The sequence below is a fragment of the Aplidium turbinatum genome, chromosome 1 (assembly GCF_918807975.1).
Source record: "Aplidium turbinatum chromosome 1, kaAplTurb1.1, whole genome shotgun sequence".
Taxonomy (NCBI): Eukaryota; Metazoa; Chordata; class Ascidiacea; order Aplousobranchia; family Polyclinidae; genus Aplidium; species Aplidium turbinatum.
Window position 1 is genome coordinate 15,777,547 of NC_137472.1, and position 23,176 is coordinate 15,800,722.

Genomic DNA, 23,176 nt, shown 5'->3' on the forward strand with positions numbered 1-23,176 from the left:
CTTGATATCTACACTACAGAGCTATCGTTTATTTTTCATGCTTATTGTTTCTCGTGGAACAATTTCTGCTCAAATTTCTTTTTTATTACAGTGAGAAGAAAACTGAAATCCAGTCTCTGTTTTAAATGCTCTCAGTAACAGAGTTGAAATACTCTGATATTACCATATCTACTTATCTTAGAAGACATAAGTTGTTATATCAGAGTGGATCACTGAGCTATCAATGACGACAAAAGCACTAAGACCTAATTATTGCCTTTACTAATTTCTTGTGGTTTATAAAGTTGGTAGCAGCGTATGTACAGTAATGTCGTACAGATGACCAGTGTTGCCATGCTTTTTTGCTTAAATTTAGTTGTGCCCTGCCGTTACGTGACGTTGGACTTCATTCGTATTATAATGTTTAATGAGCAAAACAAGCCACCCAGACAGCAAATCAACCGTTTCTTTACATTGATTCAACGTCTGCAGACGACGTAAAAAACGGTTGATTTGGTGTCTAGGCATGTGTGTGTGAACATTGAACAAGCACGGGGATGAGATGCGAAACTTTAAAAGTATTTTGTCATTCAACTGCTTACTTTTTGTGTTGTAATTCTTCTGCGTCTTTGAGGAATCATAAAGGCTTCAAATGTGCGTCCGGTAATATTGAAACTTTGCCTTTTTATATTGATCTTATACGTCGATCTGTCTGTATGTTACTCTTTGTCACCTTCGTATATTTGTATTGTTACTGAAACAAGCAATAACCTGGGATGGGAGATAGGCTTCATTCTACTTATGGCTTGGCTTGAACGGCCAGATAGTTATTAATTTGTCTTCGTTGCTTATGTTGATGAACAACGGAATGAATACTCATTGCGCGAGTTCGATTCCCCGGATGGGCGCCTTTTTCTTAATAATTCAAATGTATTGCTCTCGCTTATTCAAGCGTACGCCAGAGTTGCCCTATCTCCAATAATATACTTGCTACTTGTCGCATGTGTGTAATTTTTTACGCACGTTTTTTGCAAAGCTTAGATAATTACGTCACATGTGATTTACTGACATGTTAAAACTAAGTTCTTTTGTAAACTTTGATTAAAGTTAAGTATTTTCACATTGGCTTGACGTAATTTAAAGTTCTATCAATGCAAAAGTAGGTTTTTTTTGTAAAGCTACCAATTTCTACAACCACCTCACAAAATGAGATTAATCGCGTTTGTTTGCTTGCAAATCGTGTAAAGACATCTTATTACCGGATTGTATCCTTAAGTTGCTTTGTTAGTGATACAGTCTCCGTAAGTACAAGCCGGAGCACTGAAACAAACTGTTACTGAATCATGTGACATGTTGCTATTATGTTTAGCTCGAATGCATAGCTGAAATGGTCATAGGCAGCTACTGAATCGTTATTTTGCTGGTCATATAAAGACGATAGACCTATGTCTCAAAATTAGTCCTTATCACATTGATTTAACGTCTACAGACGTTGAATCGATGTAATAGGCCAATTCTGTTAGTTGTGGTCTGTGACTTTCTCAAATCAAAGAAGTTTTGTGCAAATCGTCGTGTGTAGTTTTTGCTGATCTTTTTTTTTTTCATCTCGTAATTCACTAGAACAATGTTTCAAAGCCATTCATGTCAAGTAAAAAGGTAAACAAGTCCTCGGGAAAAAGTCACTGATTTTGAAAGATCACTTTTGTTCTAAAATCCATACGCTAACCCTCCGTGCAATGTGCAGCAATCTGATCTCAACATTATTCATTTGAGGTAGTTTTTCTTTGGTAGTGGCTACCCAACTGCATAAATCCTTGTCTGTGAACTTATTGACAATTAGTACAAATTACTAAAACATGAAATGAAAAGTTCATCTATTGAAGAGTCATTTTAAAAACTCACTATTCAAGGTCTCTACTCGAAGATTGAGAGTTTACAGGTGTGATACTTTAAAGAGGTCCGCAGCTGTAAAAGGGCGGGAAACCACCAATACTTAGCAATAACTTCTACCAAGCTACCAGATTTTTGTAACAGTCTCAGAGTATTTCCCAGCCAATTCCATGTATGACATTTCACTTTAAAAAACGGCTGTAAACAAGGTTGCTTGCATCTAAGGTTTTTTTCTTGAACTTTTGCTTTGCTTCATTTAAAAACGCATTTAATAACACAAGGGAGCTTGACATTACAGGTAAACCTTTCAAAGTGATATTATCTGAGTGATTTCAAGCCTTTTTCTTAAAACTATAATTAATAATTGCTTTATATTAGCTACATATGAGACGTAGCAGTCACGTTATTAGCCTACATCCAAACACAGCAGCCATTGGACTGTAGCCTACTAGTACAACCTTTGACATTGCAGTCGTGGTTTGGTCACATAAAACTAGATATTTACATCACCATCACTCTTCATCAACGACATATCTGTCTGGCCAACAAAAGTTGTTCCGTCAGCTTCGCTTTATTTTGTTTCCATCAGTTCTGTATGTCTGATGGCTTTTGGTCGTTTTTAAGCTTTTTCCCGTTTTTTATCCATTTTGTAACTCGGTGTATAGGCCTTCGAAATAAAGTGTTTCAATCTCGAAAACAAAAAATGTGTTATTCGCGTGTTGTAGGGCTTAAGACGCTTTAATAGTCTACATCAGAAAGTATGGTATAATCTGAAGTGCATAGCCTTCAAACTTATACTAATTTTAAGAAAATGTATATTATTTTGAAACTATTGCAGTAGAGTCCGATTCAACAGTCAACACCTGAAGTGGTTGGGGAAAACCGTCCAGTTAGAAGAAACGTCGAGTAAAGCAGTCTCGTCAATTTTTCACCCAATTAAGACAGAATTTGCCTGTTTTTTGGTTGGTTGGCTTTGAATCTTTATCCTCGGACTGACAAAGCCTTGATAGGTGATTCCATTCCTGGTAGTTTCGCATAGCTACTTGTAGAGGTTTTTGACGCAGGGCCGGTTACCGAGATTGACAGAGTGAAATTTCCGATTGTTGAAGTGTTGTTGCCGGGGAATTATTCCATCCATTAGGTGCAGCTGAATGTAGAGCCGTTCGAAATGCGTTGCTCGAGCGCACATTCCGAGAGTCGAGCCAGCACCGCTTGATCTTAAGCTTCTTCGTTCACGAAGTCACGGGCTGATCAACTGAGCTATCGGGGCGTTTGTTTATAACCAAACGCTAGCGTCTACGCAAGATAGAACACGTTTGGAAAAGATTTGCATGTAATCATAAAAAAGAACACACACTGTAAACAACAGTTGCTCAAGGTCCACAATGGCAACAGCCTAATAGCGTGTGTTTTTATTAAAGCGCTGTATCCATTGCAGATATGCGTTGCTGCTCAGCGCTAGCCCTTGATAAGTTACTGTATTCTTGGTAGTTTCACGTACATGCAGAGGCTTTGAACCACAAGGTGTCAATAAAGAGATAATTTTGCTATCTGTTCATGTTCTTTTGTTTCGAAACATCACAACGACAAACAACACTTTCTACCATAATATCCTAAACGTCCAAAAGAGGTAGACGTGACAAAACGCGAACGTAGTAAAGTGCTTGAAACCGAAATCAGAAAAATCTAGCACACTCACGACACATTAACTTACTGGTGTTAAAAGTGTTAATTTCCAAATTGCACTGCCCTTTCCCATTTTTAGGCTTTTAGCACAATAATTTGCATAAAAACTAGCTTAAAAAGTAAGTCTAACGTTTTCGACACAGCATTGTTGTAAGAAACAGGGCCATGTTAATCGCCCCGGCTAGGAGGGCCATTCATTTTAATCTGTAGCCTATAGGTTTATGTTTTTTGACTATTTAAAATAGAAAAAGGCTGCCACAAAAACTCGACATAATCAATACCTTAATTCACGCAAGGCCGTATTTACTGCTTCTAAAACCCTGGCTGGGGTCCCGTCCCACACATATTTACTTCGTGCAGCGTTTTTCGGCTTGTAATTTTGCATGTAGCCTACAGTAGCCTAGCATTTAAAGTAGAATTCGCCTATAACGGCACCTCTAGGGGATTTGCAAAAACTGACGTTATAGCCGAATTGACGTTATAGACGAACTACCGCAAACTATTCCACAACTGTTTTTTGATTAAAGAAAGAGGTGTATAATCCAATCAGGGTTACTGTGCACCACCAAACTGACAAAAGGCACGCAGAAAATACAGTACTAAACAAAGAAATTGTTTAAAAAAAATAGCCTACAGCGAAAGGTACAGGAAATTTACGCAATACAGCTCGTTACATACAGTAGTAGAAAAGTTCATTGTTTATTAGCGAAAAAGGCATTGATCTTGAGCTGTTTCGGTTTTGACACGGATTTGACACAGCTGTAGAGCTGCTTTCTACACGTGATAGTTTTTCACGCGGGGAAAAAAGTTAATTCAGTTAAAGTCCCTGCTGCGAACGACGTAGCAAAATAAAGGGAAGACATTTTGCAAGCAGCAGCGCTAACTGGATTAAAAGACTGACCGTTCGTGGTGAAGGTGATGGCTTAAAGTGACGTTATAAACGAACAAAAGACGTCTGGGGACCAATAAAGGGCGCTGTTACATGCGAATTGACGTTATAGGCGATGCTGTTGTAGCCGAACTACAATGTATGTAAAAGATAGGAATTCTGCCGGGACCGAGCGAAATGTGACGTAATAGGCGAATTGACGTTATAAACGAAGCCGTTATAGGCGAATTCTACTGTAATATGGAAGTTTTTTCCAATTTCGCAAATTAGTTTCGCTGGTTTGCTTGCTCAACCATATTTTATTCACTTAATCAGCGGTGTTGGGCAATGGGCATGCATAATTTCGAAAGTGGTAAAGGGAATAAAACGTTTTCTGTGTCTCACAAAAAAAACTAATAAAATAATGTAACATTATGAAGTAGCCTAAGCATTGCTCACTCAAACATCGTAGTTGATTAACAATTAAACTGAAATGGATAAATTTCAGTGTTAATGGAGATAAGTCATAAAGTGAAATGACCGGCGAAATATTATAGCTGAAGCGAAAATCAGGACACCTCGGATAAATTTTCCAAGTTCTGGCCTGCTGAAAGGCTACAGTCAGTAGTTCTCAACCGGGGTGCCGCGGCACCCTGGTGTGCCATTAACAATTAGCCTAATACTCCGGAGTGCCGCGAGCTATTTCTCATATTTGTGTTTTATCTAACTGGGATCATTGTTGCTGATGGAATTTTTATGCACGATTGTTTTTCTGACATCTATGAGGGAAAATTTTTGTCATAGGCTACTGTAAGATGGGGTTATTGTGAACACTTTTTTGGGAAAACTTTGACTAAAATCATCATTTTGCGACTTTGTAATACGATTTTGTTCTGATTTTATGGGCTGAGATTCATTGAAAAAGCAGTCTAAATTTGAATTTGCTGAATGCTTTATTTCATAACCTTTCCGCCATTTTTCTTGGTGTTCATAATAGCCCCAACCACGGGGCTATTATGAACAAACATTGTATTACTGTTTTTGTTCAAGATAGCACCGCAATTGGGCTATGTTGAACATGCAATCGATGAACGGAGCGACAGCATTTAGAAAATTTTTCTTAATGAGCTTGAAGTTGACTTTCGGGGCCCAATTGTTTCCTTTTGCCTCTCTAGAGTTTCGCCCTGTCATTACTTGGCAAATTTTCCTTGAACTCACGAACTTTCCTGCCTTTTTCGCAAAGAATTTGCTTGGCAAACATTCTGACATCTTCAGAATTTCGAAAGGGAATCAGAATGTCGAAATCAGAATGTCGAAATCAGAATGTCGAAATCAGAATGTCGAAATCAGAATGTCGAAATCAGAATGTCGAAATCAGAATGTCGAAAGGGAATCCCCATTCCGCAAGGTAAACCAGGTGCTTTGCCATCACAAGCTCTCGTTTTGGCGTAAATACAGTGGGATGTCCTGCTTTCGAATATCCTTTGCCTTTTCCATGGTTTGAGAGGGCCCCAAGAGGAATTTCATATTTCTCGCTAGCCTTTCTCAAAGACATCCCCCTATCGGCTACTTGTTTCACGGCACTGTAAAGGTCTTCACCGGAGTAACTTTTTGTTCTTTTTCTTTTGTATTCTCGAACCATGATGAAACATGCAAAAACATGGCATTGATCTATGGATTTTTCTAAATGTTGTCAAATGGGCTTGAACTGTCGTGTGCATATGTTCAAAAACAAAGTATGGGACTATTATGAACACTGTTCACAATAGCCCCCTAAAATCCTACAATTTATGTTCTTCACAAATTCATGCTATTTTTTTTTTATTAAACCATTACACTAAATGTAAAAGATAACAATGCAATCATAACATATTGTGCCAGGAATTAAAAAGGTAGTTTCAAGTATTTTCTAAAGGCGATTTCTTGGCAATACAACAGACTAAATAAAGCTTCCAAAAGTTATAACTTACTTCTTACTTTATAACTTTCTATGTTCAAGAGTCATATACATGCAGATAACCTGCAAATATTTTTAAATAATGTTACGGTACAGGATTTGCAAAATTTCAAAAACAAACGTTTTCCTAAAATGTGTTCACAATAGCCTCTAGGTTCATAATAGCCCCACTCCACGGTACCCTTTATAATGTTTCATGATTACAAATTCTTGGTGTGACATCCTTCTATTGTTGTGGCTTTGTGATGTCACTGACACTGTCTATGTCTGTAGGCTACAAGTAGTGTTGATGTCGATTCGTATGAAATTTCGATTCGATTGCGCAGTGGAAAATAATGATGGGTTTGAAAGTGAACAAGAATTTGCTTTAACTAAATATTCAACCACATACATGAGCAAGATCGAGCCAATCAACTACTGTACTAGGATTCGAAATGTTTAAAAATACTTCAATGCTATTCAAGCTGCCTTTACTGATATAGAAGCAGTGCTTGCTATAACATTAAAGCTGTTAATGCCAGGAAGTTGCAAATGTGATTTTAAAGAGCGAGATGCTATGGATAAATTGTGCGTTTTGTCTCACTTCAGTCACTACGCTTCGGTTTTAATTCTGTATGTTATGCTACAACGGTAATTATAAATGTCACATCACAGCGGTTATTGCGCAGTGACAAACGGTTCTTTTCAATGACAGCCTGCCAAGGTATGGCAACGCAGACAAACAAATAGGCTTAGTAACACTTGATTATTACAACTTACATTGATATTAAACAAGATAACATTAACTCATTTGCTTGGCTACGTAATTTAAATAGAGAAACTTAGGCCAAGTTATTGCTTTACCTAAAAAAATAGTAAATATTGAACAGGTCACCATACAGTCATACTCTTGAAGTAGCCTACTCGGGTACCTTTTGTTGGCTGGCAAGTCTGTGTTGAACATAAACTAGCCAAACAAAACTAAAAGACAATCTCATAAAAACAATTCAGGAGATATACGTAAAACTTTATACCTAGTGAAGCGAACAAAATAGTTTCTCAAAACAGTGGAAAACCCAAGAAGAACAGATGATAAGGCATCAAGACAAGGCTTTGGCTCCACGCTATGAGAGTAGGCCTCAGCCATCTTCTTAGCACGATCGAAAAACTTCAGGGGAAGTGTTGCAAGTCTAAACGCTGAATCAGGTTGATAAATGTTGACACTTCGTCCAGTATTGTGAAGTTTATTAGGAAGTTGCAAAGCAAATAGCCTATTGTAAAGCAGAACAGTCTGTGATGTCCCTGTAACGCTTTGCTCTATAAAGCAATTTCTTCGTTTTTCCAAAAATGTTTTTTTGCAACTGGGTGAAAATTGAGTGCGATTGGGCACAGCTGGGAGAAACTGAATTAAATATTAAACTAAGAAAAATTGGACAAGGTTTGCTATCTTGTGATGCATTACCTATAAGTTAGTAACCTAAATTACTTGCTCTTAGAAAAGCTTATGTTACCGAGATTCTTGATACAGAAAACGCTGTACAACTGCAGATTACCGTGTCATGCATAGCGCTCCTAATCGAGATTTCCTTTGATAAAACAAGGCTTTGGGAAATAAATAGCTCAAATTATTGCTGCCTCATCGATCGGATTGTTCATTAGACAACACCTGTTAAGATTATCACTCGGGTTGTTACGTAACACCTTTCAGTTTCCCAAACCAGTGAGGACCTTTAATCGATCATACATTGCACCGACAAAGCAAGTAAATATTGCGTGGGAAAATTTCAATGGAATGACAGCCAAGGGAAAAGTAGTCTATTGCAATCAGTGGCTCCGAGAGGGGGGGGGAAATCGGGCCAATTTCCCCCCTAGCAAAACATTGTAAAGGAAAAACGAGTATTTTTTTGTTTTTGCACTTTTGAGGGGGGCCCATTTTTAGTACTAAAGTAAAAATGTACCAACTAAATAATCAACAAATTCTTAAATGAAGTGCGTAGTTCCAAGTATTTCTCAATCATTGTAAATGTCACTCTCGATGCTTCTCTTCAAAACGTAAAATCTGAAGCTAAAATGATTTCTGTATCACTGAACGGTTTCGATTGTATTGATAGTTTCAACTTGAAAATTGGCGCTGTTTTAGCTAAGCGGGAACTATTTTTGTTTGACAACTGAACCTTAACTTCAAAATCTGCGTTGGCCAGGCATAGGATGTTGTATCCAACATAACTTATCTGGGAAAGTTAAAGGTATCATTCCAAGCACGATTAAAGAAAGTAAATCCTGTATATTTTTTGTTTATGGATCATCATCAGTCATTATCTCCGCCTGCAGCAGATTGCGCATCAACATGAGTTATTTGCTTCCAAGAGTGGCGATTTTAAGCCAGCTCGCCCAGTGTCGCCAAGTTGAGTCCGGTCCATGATTGGATGTTGTCTTGCCATCGTTTTGGTTGTCTGCCACGTTTTCTTTTTCCTTTTACTTTTCCTTTTGTGCAAACTCTGCTGATTCCGAATTGTGATCTTTTAGTGTGGCCGAACAGTTTTAAAACTTTTGATTTTATTAACTTATTGCTGCAATTGGATGTAATTTTGTCATAGTTAAAAGATCTTTTGTTTTCGTGTGGTCAAGTAGCCTTTTGTTGGTCATGCTTCTCATGATGTGATTTTGGAAGGTAGTGAGTTTTTTTCTTTATTTGAGTTTTTTGTTTATGGATGTTGTTGCTTGAATCTAGTTGGAATTCATAATGTTGCCTACAGACAGCGTTGTTCAAATGTCTTATCATTTTTGGTGTAATTGATTATCTGTAAGCTTGTGGCATCTTTAAAGTTATAGCCCAGTCAGAGGAAAAATTTTGAAAAATCTAAAGAAAGCTGTCCTATCGTCTTGCAAAGAAAATTGACTTCGAGAGGGTAATCAAGGCGTGGTGCAGTCAAACCCAATGCTTTACATCATCCTTCTGCAATTGAAGCTCTAAAGACATTTCTTAAATGCATCAAGTTGGAACCAACAAGCAGTGTTGGGCGCGATAACTCATTTTTCAGTTAAGCGATAACAATAATCGATAAATGAAAAATGCCTAAAGCGATAACGATAAACGATAAATCAAAAAAAGTTAAGCGATAACGATAAACGATAAATTATCGCCGATAATGTCCGATAACGATAATTTTTTTTTCTTGATTGGCGCTGCCCCATCCCATGCAGCACGAACTGTTTTCATCAACATGACGAAAAATCGAACATAATATACTGTACTGTAAAGGGACAAAACTTTTTGTAAGTTATGCATAAATAGAATCGCAATAGCTGCAGTGGGTATCGAATCTTCAACCTCATGATCTGGAATCAAATCACTGAGGTAACCGCCGTGCTTATAATTATACCTTCAGATACCAGTTGGATGCTTTTATCAATTGAGTTACACTGCCGCTTACGTGCAGTAGGCAAAATAATTAAATCAAATGAAAATACCATAAAAAATTCCAAACTTTGTATTTTGCTTTCTGCTTAAATAACATAATTATCGTAATTTACTGATAATTTCAAATAATTTTTTTTTTTCTTTGTGAACACCATCATTAAAGCAATGGCAGAACGCTGAGCTGTTGAGATAAGAATTACAATGTAGGCACTGTATTAGTGGGAATAAAAATATTTGATTGAAGTAGGCTATGTCGCATAGCGGCTACAGTAAATGAGAAAGGTTATACTGTATTTAGCATAATTTTACCACGCAACTCGATCCGCCTATTGTCATGCAAAAACTATTACAAGATGCAAAAAATGTGATGCCGGTCTGCATGTTAAATGCTTCAAGCAATATCATATTCCGCAATGACTTGTTTCAGTGATGTTGTGTTACTTTGCTAATTTTCATCTTCATATTTTTTTAACTTTCATTTCAATAAAATGCTCGATGACAATAATGACATGACAAGACATGAATAAGACATTTCTCATTTATCACTTTGAGCGATAAGTAAAATGTAATAACGCTTAAGCATTACGCACAAGAAACTTGTGAAATTTGATAACGGATTTGCCTAGCGTCTTATATATAGGACGGCTTTTTTCTCAAAAAGTACAACTACAATTAGGAAAAAAATAATTGTGATATGTTTTTTAGGTCATAATTATGCAATATTTAAATTTCCCGAAAATCTTTTTAAGTACTTTCACTTTCGGCACAAATGGGTTAACTTTTTCAGTTAAATAGCACTTATGCATTTGGCTATTATTTTTGGATTAAAGTTATATCGCCAAGCTAGAAAAAATCGATCTTACAGTCTATAACCGATCTTGTGTTGTTATTGTGTGTGAATTTTGTCTTTTAATCTGAGTTTGTGACGTAACCGCACGTCTCAAGGCAAGTTCTTGCAATTTTAGTTAATCTACTCATCTAAAGATTTAATGCGCTTAAAACAGTAAGTTTCATGTTTTGACAAGAGAGATTTTATTTTTTTACGACAATTACTAAAAACTAACACTTCCAACGAAAAAAGAAAACACAAGAATAAAATAGTTGATCGTGAGGTGGCGCGAAACACCATGTTTCCGATGTAAAAGCGGCCTCGTATTGCGACACTTTCACAAACCACTTGCCAATTTCTTTCGCTTCGCTTGAAAGGAAGCTATTCCGCCTGTGCGCTTACATTTTAATTGTAAAATTCACTCGCGATTGCCCATTGCAGCAAAACAACAAGAGACTTGTTGCATGCATTTCATTGCATTGCAATTTGCAACACTAAAAATTATTGTGTTGTCAGGGCCGTCGCTGCAGAGGGGCGTGCCCCCTCCCCTGATAACGACCTGTGCACACACACTTTAGGCACTGAAGAAGAACTGGTTTTAATTTTAGTTTCATTAACTAGGTGGCTAGTAAAAATATTACTTTTCATGGTTTTTCCACTTGTGTGTTGATCCGAAATAAAATTTATCGGCGATTAATTATCGGCGATAATCAAATATTGCCTTTGGCGATAACGATAAACGATAACTGAAAAAATAATTGAGAGATAACGATAAGCGATAAAAATTTATCGCCGATAATTATCGCCGATGAATTATCGTCGATAATGCCCATCACTGCCAACAAGAGCTTGATCGGAAGCTGAGTCAATGCTAAAGTAGCCTACAACTAGCAGTTTTAAATTTGTGACTGCTTTGTATTATGTGGATTACGGTCCTAAACAAGATTCACTGATGAATTTAATGAAATTAAAGGAAGATGTAATCTAAGTAAGAGAAAGCTGAGAAGAGTAGGCTACTACTCGCAAGCTAAAGTTGCAGTGGCAATTATAAATTTAAAAAAAATGACTTTGTTTTCCTGAGGATAGAACGCTTTTATAAATCCACTTAACTAGCTGAATCATTCGAAGGAAATGTATTCTACCGTACATTGCAAAGGATTCGATAGTTGTTGGAATTGACAAATGTATGAACAAACTTGAACATATCGACGATGAGTTTGAAGTTCCATGAATATTTCATCGTATGTCTGTTGTGCAGGTGCGGGGATGTGGGACAAATTTAAACCATTTGTAGGCTACAACAATGACATTTTTCAAGACACATTGGATGAGTTGGTACTTTTGACAGAAAGTCACACAGCAAACTTCAGCTGAAAACCATAACGAACCACCCCATAATCTCTACACAAGGAATCATTGATTGCAACTTTCGAAAGATTTTTCCAAATAGTTTTGTTATGATTTTTTTTTTGTATTCCGGTAGCTACCTCCAACGGCTGTGCTTTGAGAACGTGGTTTTAGCAATTACTAAAATTTGTAAAGAATAGTTTGCGTTCCAGTAGGCCTATGACTCAAAACCGATTGAAAAGCCTAACTATACATGTTGTGCATCAATTCAGACGTCGCAAAATTTTATCATTTGATGCTATGATCCGTAACTTTGCATTGCAAAAAGTCCAGAAAAGGTTGAATTAAATCAGGGATGTCCAAAGTAAGTTTGAATTAAATCAGGGATGTCCAAAGTCCGGCGCGCGGGCAAACTCCGATCCACGAGACGTTTTGTATGGCCCGTACCTGTTGTTGTGCGATGTGTTATTTTTGGCCTGCAGACACACAAAAATCATGTACATTCAACATGCAGTTTTCAGAAAAATTATTGTGGCTGTTGGCCCGCGAACACTTATTATCAAATCTGGCTCGCGTGGGAAAAGTTTGGACACTCCTGAATTAAATGCTTGGTTGAACTATTTTCGTTGCCTGTCGGCCTATTGTGTGTTTACAAAGCTTTCTAGACAAAATAGTTTGCCTCAATGGCATTTTTGCTGCAAATGTAATCCAGTGATTATATATTGATGATTTTTACATTGAACGAAGTTCTTTTCATGCTGAGAAAAGTATGCTAATTTCAGCTTAACACGAACATGCAATGCAATATTTGCTAAAAAATATTATGGGGCCCAATTTTCGTGTTGTTTCCCGACCAGTGCTGATTTCTCTCGGAGGCCCTGATTGCAATATAGCAGGCCATGTTTCTGAGTTAGTTTTAGTTTCAGGCTTCATTGGCTGCAATACAACAAGAAACTAATTTTCATATACCATACCACATAATCTTTTATCAACGATATTGTAGTTTAACATTATTCATAATCACTTGATTTAAAAACTGTTTGAAACAAATCCTAATAAACTAAATTTCCTAGCTCTGTTCCAAGTTAACTTTTTTGTGAAAATTCTGTCTTGCTTCTTGTAAGCATACAGTAGCCTACCGTACCCTAAATAATTTCAGAAGCAGCACAATAACAGACAGCTGGAAGCGAAAGACAAAAGGCTACAGTACAGACATCGGGTCAGATAACTTCATTTTAGTGTACGCGAAGCCAAGACGCATCTCAGCATCAGGAATATTTATGCTTGTTCCTAAAAACCTAACAGTTGCACACAACACTGTATGGCACCGCAGCCTTAGCCTTACTTGCTAGTTGCTTTGCTTGCTTCAAGCCAGGCAAATCATCAACATCGCGAACAATCATGCCCTTGTTTGCAACTTACGTCGAAACCCGAAACAGACTTAGACGTTTGAATAACTGTGTAGTCTATACCACAGGGATTAGTTCGGGCTCATCTTATTTTTATGTTCTACGCCTAAGACTTTACAAGCACAATCTTCTCAAACTATGAAATGTGCATACGCAGATAATATAAAAATTCTTTATTGGAAAAGGTCGTGATATGGTATAATAGAAGACACCTTAAACCACGACACCAACATACCTTCAACTTATATTCAGAAATTACATCTTGTTTGGTAGAACCAAAACATCTTCCTATTCTTGCAAATGTAATGCTGAGGAACAGACCGAAAACTACATCATCAACCATTGCATCATCTTCAACTCACCTAACTGAGCAGGTTGCGTTTCTTGGAAGATAATAGATTGATGACTCTTTTTTTACTGTTTTGGTATAAGTTTAGTCTAGAAAATGTCGCCAATCTGGTGTGGTAAAAGAATAGACCTGACGTCCCCAAAGTTCATACGAAGAATTAAGAACTACATAATTTTGTCTAAAGCAGAAATATTTTGAACAAAAGTTGGGCTTTCTTGGTATCAATTCCTTTCAGACCATTCAAATATCGTGTGATAGGCTACTACTTAATGATACCATTCCTTTACATCAATATAATCGCTTTAGCATTCACCTTCAGAGTGTTATATTGTAGCCCAAGGTTACTGAACTAATGTTAACGAAGGCCCAATTTGACAAGTTGAATATTTTTAGCGGTCCGATAAATAAGTCATTTTCCACGCAACCACGAAAGTTAAATTATCTGTACCAAACCACTTTTTTAGGTAAAATGTAACTCGAATTGGATTTCTAAAAAAGTGTTGGGGAGTCTGGGAGTCGAAGCCCCCCAGCAACTAGGATAATCACAGTAAAAATTGCTTCCTCTCAGTAGAAATATGTTTAAAGAAGCCCTGAAACGTGGCAATGAGGTTATTCCTCGAAAAGGTCAAGGTCCGGATTCGGATCGACCGCGGTCCGCCAGTTGAGTAGCCCTGTTATAGCCTATTGCCCAGTGACGTATCCTGGTTGGTTGATCAAGGGAAGCAATAAAACTCGTGGGGGATCAGAGTGTGTCGAAGGCACTTGTTTTGTAGGGGGTCCGGGGGCATGCCCCCCCCGGAATTTTTTTTGCAAAATTACACTCAAATAATGGATTATAGTGCTTTCTGGAAACACTTTTAGGGTAATATTTGTATAAAATTTATAAGCAGATAAACAGCTATTAACTTATTAATGGTAGCTCTTACGCACGAACAGGCAAAAAATACGGCTAAAATTGGAAAACACCAAAAACTCAACTACAGTTACCTACTGCTGTAGTAGCTTAAGCCAGAATTCATTTCAGTCAAGTTTAGCCTCGACCTCACATATCTTGTCTTATGCCAAAGTTTATCCAGCCAGGATAGCAGTGTAAAGCCAACATTTGGCTCAAACTTTTGCTTACTAGGCCGATATTATAACAATAACAGTGCTTTAAATTTTTTCATTTTTAGCCGACGACGCAATATCCAACAGAGCAGAGTTGCCAGACTATGATAAGGTCTAAAAGCTAAAATAATACAAAAATAGGCCAAAACAAGGAAAATATTAGACAAAAGGGCCAAATGGATATATTTACCTGTTTCTATTAAAAATAATAAAATGTGCATACTTTTTATGACTTGTAGCGAATTTCAATAAATTGTAGCAAAAATAATTCTGCAAGTATAGCCCGAAAAATAGCAAGTGTAAAAAGACTGTAGTGGATGTGTTTTAATAGGCCACATTACGAGTATTAAACAAATATAGAACATATATTGAACAATGGTGAACATGGTTTCATCTGGTAGGGTTACAATATTTGAGAAATATTGATTATTATGCATTTTGAAGAAGTAATTTAAAAAAAGCCTAATTCGAGGAATTTAGCCAATCTGGTAACCCTGCGACAGGGAAGCGATTGAAAAGTTGCTTCCATGGATTAGACAGGAGTGACGAACCTGTTTGCGGTCTCGGGCCACTTTTTTAATTACACATGAGTTATCGGGCCGCACAACTATTTAATCGTAAGAATTCTTTTAGAAGCGACTCAAAATATTATTCATGAAAAGTAACAAACGGCAGATGAAAGTAATAAAACCCACACAGTTGAAATTATCTTACGCAGAATCGAAACGTACAACAGTAAAAAATAAAAACAAATCAGCTTAAGCAAAAAGGATAGAGCAACAGTACTTGCACTGATAATGAAGACAGTTTAATTTTCGAAGCGTTTGCTTTCATATGAGTATGATTTCTTCTTTTTTGGCTCTATTCTTTTTGCTCAAGTTGACTAAATGTTTCGACCACTATGCTCCGAAACCACAAATCAGTTAATGAAATTTCTTTTTCAAACAACCAACAGAAGCCCATACGAATAATACAGCTGAAGCTATCTAATGCAGCATTGAAGCATAAAATATTAAAAAATAACATTGAAGTATTGAATTTTTTTGCTTAGTGAGATTTTTGGAAAGTTTTTTGCTTGACTAAGCGTTCAATATTAGGTCGAACAGACGATGTGGCAACTCTCAACTGCATACTAAGATTTTCATTTGTCAGCCTCGCTGTAGCAATGGAAAGGTGTACCAGTGAAGGCATAAAACAGCTTGGAGATGTCTTTTGTCTTTAATGCATGAGCGATTGTCAAATTATTTTGCGGGCCGCACAAAATTCTTTGACGGGCGCATGCGGCCCGCTGGCCGCCAGTGGCGCCGGCGGGGGGGGGGGGCAGGCGGGGCAGCTGCCCCCCAATGTTTTGGGCATCATCTTTTTAATTTTTTTTATTTATTAATACATAGTAATATATTTTTTTTTAATATTTGGATCCTAACCTCAAGTAAGTCAACTCAAGTTGCAAGGGGGGGGGGGGGGGGAGGGGGGTAAAAGCTCTCTCTTTAAAAAAAAGTATGGAAAACCTTGATGACTAAATTGTACAGTAGATAGAAAGATTTTCCACAGAAGCAAAGACATAGACTTTTTAAAGTTTTAACTAACGTCACATTGATGTAGAAAAATAACAACCTGTTAAATTTTTGATATCTCACACTCCCATGACTTCTTCCGCGCGCATTTTGGCATTGGTTACTTGCAGTGATTCTTTCACTTGAACAAAACGTTTTGTTTCAGCAGTTTTGAGTTGTTCAATTCTTAAGTTGTAAAGGAAACTCAATTTCTCCAATATTTATCATTTATGTTTCTTCTTTAATCTCAGCAGAGTATAAAACTTGTAAAAGTTTTTCATCCATACGACGTCATAAATGAAATTATATCTCAAATCGGCGTAATGACGTGACATCATCTAAACATTTTACCGAATAATAAATTAACAAATTCGATCGTCAAAAGTGGTTTGGTGGTGGTAAATATTACGTAAGGAAAAAAATGTGATAAGGTTGGAAGACATTACGTCATGTAGCCTATTTTCAATACAAATTGAAGTTTAAAATTTATTCTTTTGTTCATAGTCGTAACTCGTAATCCACCTTCAAAGCGGTACTATAAACTATAAAGAACAATTTTCGATAAGGGGGGCATCAAGAATAAGTCGACATGACTTTTAACCCTTAGAAAGTTGGGCTCCTGGAGTCTTGCTCAGTTTTGGGGGGGGGGGCTGTCGATTCTTCTTATGCTTTAGGAGTGATATCTCTGTTATTTTGGCACGGTTTCAAAATTTGGGATTCACTTTGTAAAATTATTTACGCTGAGCATATCCGAAAATTAAAACTATGTGAATTTTAGAACTGCTCATATACGTTGTAATGTTGAGGTCACTTATGAGTGTAATTTGTAGCGTGAGTTTACACATTATTTTTTGGCAGAGTAATGAAGAACGTGCATTGTAATGTTGTGATTATTTTTTTTTACATTATTTTACATACAGCCAATGCCCTTCACGCTGTGAAACAGTTAGGATTAACGAGACATGGGCCAAATTAATTACTTTCATCCAGCTGGGGGGAAAATTTTTCACAATAAAATATGAAATATTTCAGAGGATGTGCTGAGAAATGCCTTATATCTTTCAATTTATAACCTTTATTCGCTCAAAATTTCAGCTCAATAGAGGTGAATAAAAGTTAGGAAAAGTCAAGAAATCTCGTAGTCGCAGCCTCAGTGGTTTTAGAGATATAACTGTTGATACAAAAAAAGTTGAATTGACAGGCCCCCCACAACCTTCAAAGGGTTTGCTTTGAGTCAACAGATCTATGCCTTAAGGTTTACGTCAGCTCCGGAGATCAGTAAAATATAAGGTTGTCATCTTCGGTGCAACAAGACCATTGATTGATTGGTTTAGTGAGGATTCGTAGTCCCATTGCTTTCATTTTGAGTGATCATACTGATTTTTAATTTATTCCTACAAGACGTTACATAATGAAAAAATATATAACTAAGGTTGGAAGACATTACGTCATGTCTTTTCAATTCAAAATGAAGTTTAAAATTTATTCTTTTGTTCATAGTCGTAACTCGTAATCCTCCTTCAAAGCGGTATTACAAAGAACAATTTTCGATAAGGGGGGCATCAAGAATATGTCGACATGACTTTTAAGGTTTACGTCAGCCCCCGAGATCAGTAAAATGTTAAGGTTCTCATTATCGTGATTGTAAGCCGCGGGAAATTTTTTCTCTAAAAAACAGATTCCCAGGAAGCTAAACATTTTTTCCAGCCCTGGTAGAAAACAAGAGAAATTAAATAATATACCACTGTCTTGCATGTCTTGCACCAGTGGCGTAGCCAAGGGAGGGGGGTTCGGGGGTTTCAACCTTTCAAATTGAATTTACGGATGTTAATACATTGTTTACAAGAAAAGCTTTAGCCTATGATGTAATTTCTCGTCAAACTGTGCAAGGATGCAAGCCATCTGCAACTGCCGAGATCGCTTGTTCGATCTAGATTAACATCTAAACGGCTATTCGTTATACAAAACTTGAATATATCAGAAATAGCCTAAAGTAATTTCATTGTCTCAAAGCTTTTTGTTTGACACTCATCAAGATGTATGACCTCTGTGACGTTACATTTTCTAAACTTTGGGTTGACTTAAGAGCATAAAAGTTAGTGACTTACCAGAATAAGATCGCTTTTTGAATCAACCAAGGAGAAACTTGATAAATAATAAAACTGAAATAATCTCACAAAAAAAAGCAATCAACCTATGTCTCTAAAACAAAGTTTGCCTACTTTTAAACGAAATTGCATTAAAAGAGCGAGTTTTGCCAATACCAAACATTTAAGTATTTCAGTGTGGAATTAGCAGCAGGAAAACATAGAGACTTAGCTTTATTTCCGAAAAATGCCGAAGAAAACATGATCTTATCCTTTTGCTATGCCACCGGACAGCACCATTTTACAGAAATATTTATACCCACAATTTTGTTGAAAATGCTCTCAAAATGCACCAAACTGAAAGTAATTTTTCAAAATTTTCTGGGGGAGGCCCCCCAGACCCCCCGCCGCTATGTGTCGCCTTCGGCGAATACGCCATCGGGCTGCGCCCGCCGGCTGTCAACACCCCCCCCTTTCAAAATTTTTGACTACGCTACTGTCTTGCACTGTCAATATTTTGCCCCCCCATTGTTGAAGGTCTGGCGGCGCCACTGCTGGCCGCAGGTTCGTCACCTTTGGATTAGAAGATACGTAACTCGCGCAAACTTTGCTCTGCTTTTTTTCCTTAGTCTCTCACTTGTTTCTTAGTGTAGCAAAAACGAGAGCAAGGGAAGCGATACGAACCTTCGCGTCCGTATAGCTTCCAACTTTTTTTAAAATTAAAACCGAGCTGAAATCACACGGTGACATGAGTTAGAAACCGTTCTAATTTGTATTCAGGTAAAGAAATTACGAAACCGTTTTACTGAAAAATATAGTTTTCTCTTTTTTGAATTTTGACAGGGGAAGCAATGCTTCCCTTGCTTCCATTGAGAATACGCCCCTGCTATTGCCTTACTCGAACAGTTTCCTTTGTTGATTTTTTTTGCTTGATGAAAGTTATTTCTTTGAATCTTGCCGCATGTACTGCCCACTCTGTTTAATACTTTGTACTTCTGTACACTTCTGTACACGTACACGTAACACTTTGTACACTTTTGTACAAATCGGCTGCCCAGAAACTTTTGTACTTCCTTAATCCTTAGAATAATATGGTGGCCTTAAAAGTGATTTTTGATTTGCTAATGAGTTTTCTGTTCTTCCGGTTGCATTTTTCGTTCTCTGGGGCAGAGGTTTTATCCCTTTACCACCCCAGATATACCCTGTTGTGTCTCTGTTTGTTGTCATTAGCCTGTTTTACAGTTACCTGGACCCACCACGAAGTGTTGACAACATGAGTCCCTCAACACGAGTTTCGCATTTTTTGTTGAAAAATAAACACTTGACAAATTTACACAAGTGTAAATTACGCAGAGATATAGGCTATAGGCTACCGATTTTTATTATGGTTAACACACCTTTTGAGGTTTGGCCGAGTCTTGTCTTTGATTGACAGTAAAATCACATGGCTAAACCACGCTAATTGAAATAAGTACATAGAATCAATCAAGTTGCGGTCAATATTTAAAGCCGAATAGTTATTTTTGTTTTCATTTATTTTAATTTGAAGGACATCCTAAAATTTACCAACAGTTTAAACAAAACAAGTGGTAGGTATAATTACCCAATGCACTACTTAGCCTAATTTATTGCCTCTCAATTTTTTATATCGTGGCAAGCTAAAAGGTCAAAAACATGTAATAATTAAAACATATCTGAGAACGATTATTTCAAAATTGTGACGCACATCAAACTATTACATGTTTTACCTTCTGATGTACAGACCCGGAAATTAAGACAGTAGTTAATTAAAAATGATATAAAAATGGTAATTGCTCTTCAGGTGTTGCCTCAAGAAGAACGTATAATTACTATAGCTAAAAACAAAATTTTATCTTGGCTAGGCTACACTACATTGCTGTTAATAAGCATTGTTTTGATGTAAAATTCATTTATTTTCCACTGCTAGCGGTTACAGAGTCATGTTGTTTTGGGATTTAAAACATTTCAGAATGTACCAATGAGTTGTCGGGCAAAAACGTTTGAGCAATAGATTCAAGTATTTATTGACACATACTAACAAAATTGCTGGTAAGATTCCAATATTGAAGAGCTCAGAAGTATAGGTTGCACTGTTGCAGTACCAGAAAGATTAGCATGCAGTTAGCCTAATCTTAACGGGGCAAATATGAAATAAAAATGGTAGCCTAAACTAAAGCCTTCTGCCCATAACTAAGATGGAATGGAGTTAAAATGGCTTTCTAGTTACTATTTTAATTCAAATAACAAGAAAATGGGCACGGACTGCATAAATTTCTTTGGTGAGCGGCATTTTTTGAACTGTAAGTTGTGCCCCTGTACATGATTAAACTTATGTATGTTTTTAATGCTTGATTTAAGACAAAAAAAATTGAAAATAACTATTTTGTATTGTTATATATAGATAAATTTAGATATAAAAAACATGTCATATTAGTAGAGCAATTTTGCTTTTGAATTTCCGTTTTGAAGAGAGTTCTGTGGTACGTCTTTACTGCTTGTGTTTGCTTTTATACGTAAGATAAATCGTCCAATAATGCACTAAATTACAAAGCTAGTTAATAACTGGTTTGAACTAGATTGATTATGTTTTGATCTTGATTGTGAGGTCATGTAAGTGGATCGCTTCAAGAAAGAAAAAAAGTTTTTTGAATCAACGTCATTCTTTCATCTTTGGAGACGTTCACGAAAAAGTGCCTTCTTAAAAGTATTTTACGTTTCGATTCAGTTGTAGTCTTTAAATCGTTAGAAACGACAGTGTGTTTTGATTCTGAGGAAAATGATTTTTTTAGGGAGTGGATCACAATCCTTCTTGCCAGAAAGAAACGTAAGCATGGTATTTGACGAAAACGCAAGTTGGACAACACCAAGGTATTCTTTACTGCACTTGTTTGAGGAATTTCATGTTATGTTAATTCAATTTTAGCCTATGTCTCAAGTTAACCAGCAATACGTTGCTAATTTTTTATCAGGCTGGCTCTAGTGCACAAAGAAACAATATAAGACACTCTTTTACGTATCGTAACAATATTTTTATGCACGTAACACCAAGCTGTTCTGATCCAACAATCGGGATGCTTTATCTGTGATTATATGAAGACCTCGTTGGTGCAAACCGGTTGAAGCCGGTCACTGGCTTTACGTAGCCTACTTGCAAGCCATTGAACATGAAATTGATGGTTATTTAAGAGAAAAGCAATAGATTTGTAATAGCCTATCTATGTATCTGCAAGTTTCTTTTCCTACTTCGATCAAAGGAAAGTTTTAAGTGACAACGAAGTGCCAGTCAATGCTGCAGGTAAAATTCACCAAAATCAAAAGGTAGTAGGATTTTCAAGAGGATTTGGGGCTGAACATATGGTCATGTAACATTTCTAAAAAAAAAAAAACTAGAAAGAGCATAGGCTACAACTTTTCAAATTGTTTTTGCTCGCTTTTTAATCTTAAACCCATTACAATAACCTAGCAGCAGCGCCAGTTTACCTAGCAATTAACGAAACCCAAATAAGTGTTATAGATGTATGAGATAAAGTATGTCTTGTTTATCACAAGGAAACAAGGGAAGGTTGAAACACCTTGGACAGATTTTTGAAATTTATTGGTACCATACGTGGAAACAATGAAGAACAGCGCAGAATGCAGACAAACGGTTTTGATCATTGCGTTGCAAAATTTGTGAAAATTTTCTAAAAGTAAACCCAACAGCCCCCCAGAAACATTTTTGTTTCTTTCGATCTTAACTTTTACTCTTTTCATTTGCAAATACGTTCGTCAATTTGTTATACCTAAATTATTCCCCTTTTTATTCTTGATTTGCTACTCTTTGGATTGCAATCAGACTTAGCACGTGAAATGAAACAAGACACAATACGTCCATATAGCCTAGTTTCAGAACTCCCTCATTAAAGCCGATGAAAGCCCGCAAGAAAAATTTCACCTCTTGTTAGAAATGTAAGATTTTTGTTACAAATATGGTGAACTTGTGAGTTAAGTCCAGCTTGGAATGTAGGCGGTTTTGTTTGTCAACAACAATGCAACAAAATTGTGTTTTTCTTGTGTAAAACAGTGTAAAGTTTATCATTAAGAAGATAATCTGCGCACAAGGCTGGAGATCAGTGTAATATCTTTTTTGTTGAAAGTAAATCTTAATAATCACGAGCATCATCGAAGTTACTTAATTTTATTTTTAAAATTAATCGCGAGTACCGTTCGTAGAAGAACTGTTTTAAGCCGTAACAAAACCGCAAAACTACTAAACAGAATTAGCAAAACCAAATCAGAGAGTGCACTGTGTTTTCTTGTAAAAGGAATGCTCAATAGAAATGCAACAAAATGTTGCTTTTGAAATGGTGACACGGGAAGTTGTACATCCACAATTAAAATATATAATGTCGTAGCCTTTGTTGATTTTTGCCAAGTTTTCAAAATTTAAAGATAATAAAATCCCAAATACTTTGACATATCAATTTTAGATCAAACTGTTGAGGACAATATAAAATTTAAATAAAAATTAGTCGTTGTATTTTTTACAAGAAATTATTCACAGAAAAGCTATATTTCCTCCTCCAGTTGGAAGTGCTTGACTGAACGTAAACGTAACATTTTATAAAATCAGAATTTTGTAAAACATTACTTTCGAAAGTAAGCAATGCTTTATGTGCATATGATATTCAAACTTGCTCGTGAAAGATTTAAGC

The 23,176-nt window shown here is 36.6% G+C and overlaps 1 protein-coding gene across 1 annotated transcript in view; it reads left to right on the top strand.

Moving 5' to 3' along the window:
* The first annotated feature begins 5,718 nt into the window (after positions 1 to 5,718).
* The window catches only part of LOC145782823 (growth hormone secretagogue receptor type 1-like), a 39,954-nt gene continuing 22,496 nt past the window's right edge, over positions 5,719 to 23,176 (top strand). The window contains exon 1 of the mRNA XM_082594616.1: positions 5,719 to 5,831. Coding sequence (XP_082450742.1) covers positions 5,719 to 5,831 — 113 coding nt within the window. The remainder of the gene's footprint in view (positions 5,832 to 23,176) is intronic.